This window comes from Mesitornis unicolor, unplaced genomic scaffold (assembly GCF_000695765.1).
Source record: "Mesitornis unicolor isolate BGI_N332 unplaced genomic scaffold, ASM69576v1 scaffold24576, whole genome shotgun sequence".
Classification (NCBI taxonomy): domain Eukaryota; kingdom Metazoa; phylum Chordata; class Aves; order Mesitornithiformes; family Mesitornithidae; genus Mesitornis; species Mesitornis unicolor.
In genome coordinates this window covers 97,110-99,811 of record NW_010192016.1, presented here as the reverse complement: position 1 = coordinate 99,811, position 2,702 = coordinate 97,110, and the positions used below count along the sequence as shown (strand labels likewise).

The following is a 2,702-nucleotide window of genomic DNA, read 5'->3' as shown; positions in this document are numbered from 1 at the left end:
TCCCTAAAAGTGAGAGAAGAAAAGAAGTTAGTAAATCAAGCTCAACATAAGCTCATCACATACCTTTGCGAGGGCAACAGCTCAGCTTACAGAGATCATCTGCCACATGAAAAGGACAGCCAGAAATAAGGTCACCAAGGATTTGCTTATTAATATGAAACTACCATGATAGCTATGTGTGTCTTTTAGCAAAAGCAGCAAAGGTTTCCAAAATCACTCCATCAAGAATAGCCTGCAATAAGGGCTATTCAGACCAAAACATAACATGGCACAGACAGAAGAGTGGTGTAAGACAGCACACTGCACCTTTCTTCCTCCTCTTTTCTCCTCTCCTCCTCTTGTCTCCGCTTCTCCTCCAGTCGCTCTCTGTAAACGCGTCGAGCGAGCTGGCCTCGCCGCTGCTTCTGAAGGATTACGGCTGCTTTCTTCAGGCACAGGAACTTTTTCCTACCACTGAACGCTCTGTAGTTCTTCTGTATCACAACCACACAGTACAGAACCTTTCTATACTGCTTTCTGAGAGAGAGAGAGGGAAAAAAGAGAAAATTCCTAAGGAAACAAGGAACTAATGAGCAGTCTCGAGAGGTCTTGCCATGGTGACCTGCAATAATGAGCCCATGGTAGTAAAACAATTCATTATTTCTAGCTCTGTGACGGTTTCCTCATTCTCGTTCACAATGAGAATCTCTTCCTTTGAGAGATTCTCTCCTTTCTGCAGCAAAGCTGTCTGTGTCTTCATTAAGGAAATGTCCATTATTTGTCTTACATGTTCTTATGCCCCTGACAAGGACATACTAGAAGGACAGCTCTGTGTGCGTGCACACATGCAGAGAAAGAATATATGTAGGTATTCATCCCACACCTCTGAAAAAAAAGATCATGAACAGCAGGATAGGTCTGTCATTGAAAAAGGAAGATAGTTTCTAAATACGTACTGGTCAGAATGTAAGGGCAGGACTAATATACACAAGAAGAGAAATTACCTCACTGTGCAAACAAGTTTCTTTACACTGTCCTCAACTGATTTGTAGAAAAAGCAGAGAAATAAACAGACAGGATGAGCAACTCCACCTAATACAAAATGCATGAAGCCAGGTAAACAAGTGAAACATTCATCAGTTACCTGATGTCATGGTTCTTCATGAACCAAACTGATGAGTTTTATTTGCCTTCTTTTTTCTTACCATGACAAAACACAGATAAATCTGAATCTCAGCTGGTAACTTGGGGCAGCTCCACTAGATGCCATTCAGCCAGAGTTCCTACCGTTGATCTAATGCCATGATACAATTATATGGGTACTGGCTGACCTCCAAACTTTCATACTGTCCTATCCATAATATTAAAACAATTCAAACTCCATTTCGGTTTATTCATGTGTCTGGCAGAGATACCAGCTGGTATTTTCATAAGCCACTTATGAGACTTGGATGTCTGGTCCCCAGGAAAAGTTAAGAATTGTGCCAGAAGGATTCAACTCCTTGACTCTCCACTCATTTATTCCAAAGCCTGACGATAAATATTCTCATCTACTCACTTACCGGGCTGCATAACCCAAGATGTGTGCTCGGATAATCATTGCTGCCTTGGTGACTTCCACCTCTCGCTGTTTCTCCAACTTGTGTTCCAAGGACTCCCGGAGAAACACCTACGAAAGAAAACTCCTGGTTTAAAAACTTGCTGAGAGCACCCTATATAAAAGACAGTCAAGGTGCTGCCAATGTCAGTCCAAGCAGCAAGCCTTGGCTTTGAATTCAGAGGCAAACATACCATTTTCTCAACAGAAAAGGAAAAAACAAAACCTATTCCTCTTAAAAGAAAATACCTGCAGGTGATCCTCTAACTTTGGATTTCAGTGGGAAGAGTCTGATTACACTAATGGAAATTTTAATTAGCAGGGTTTTTCCAAAAGCAACATAATTACCAGATTCATTAAACAGCCTTTCCCACCAAAGAGGAGCACTGGCCAAAGAAGTTGGAGGATGTAGCATGAACTTCCTGATCTGAGGGGCAGAAATACCACCCCAATAATTTAGCTGTTTCACAGTAACATCAAGCTCCACAACCACTTACAACCCTCGCTGCTTCAAATGACATTGCTCTAAGCCTGCAGAAGTAAGTAGAAATGAGAGTGGTTTCATATTCGGGTTGACTCGCCTGTGTTCTCCTGTTGTTACATAGGGAGACAGCTCCCGGGGCCAGACTCCTCACCGCTGCCATCCCGCAGACAGACTGCTCCCCAGGCTCTCATCCCAGCACTAACCTGCACCATTTGCCCCAACTGCCGAGTGCCTCTTTAGAGGCAGCTTTAGCATGCAGCTAAAGCATATATTGAGCTAACCCAGCTTATTGTGCCTTAAATGAATGAGACGGCTTCTCCAGCCAAGCAGAGGAAGGGGGAATGCAGCTTCCCTCTTCCACCTGCTTTGACATCTGCTCCTCCCGGCACACTGACAAAGGGGTGAGCTAGCAGAGCCAGCGCCTTTTCCAGGGCTTCTCAACTTTTCCTTTTGCTGGTATCAGCTATCGGTGGCAGCAGCCTGGCATGTCACAGCCTCAGACACGAGCAGCTGGGGTATCCAGTTCAGTGACCTTTGATTATTCAGGATGAGAGCCAGGCTGCACCCCACAGCGTGGCGATGAGGAAAGCACACGGACAGCGTGGGCTCTGCTAAAGGGCTGCAAAGACATCTAAAAGCAGG

General features: G+C 44.5%; 1 protein-coding gene across 1 annotated transcript in view; it reads right to left on the bottom strand.

The window, feature by feature from the left end:
- Positions 1-2,702, bottom strand: part of MYO10 (myosin X) — a 125,802-nt gene that overhangs the window by 26,127 nt on the left and 96,973 nt on the right. Inside the window, exons 21-22 of the mRNA XM_010186940.1 lie at positions 1,542-1,648; positions 273-516 (exon numbers count right to left, since the gene is read on the bottom strand). Coding sequence (XP_010185242.1) covers positions 273-516; positions 1,542-1,648 — 351 coding nt within the window. The remainder of the gene's footprint in view (positions 1-272; positions 517-1,541; positions 1,649-2,702) is intronic.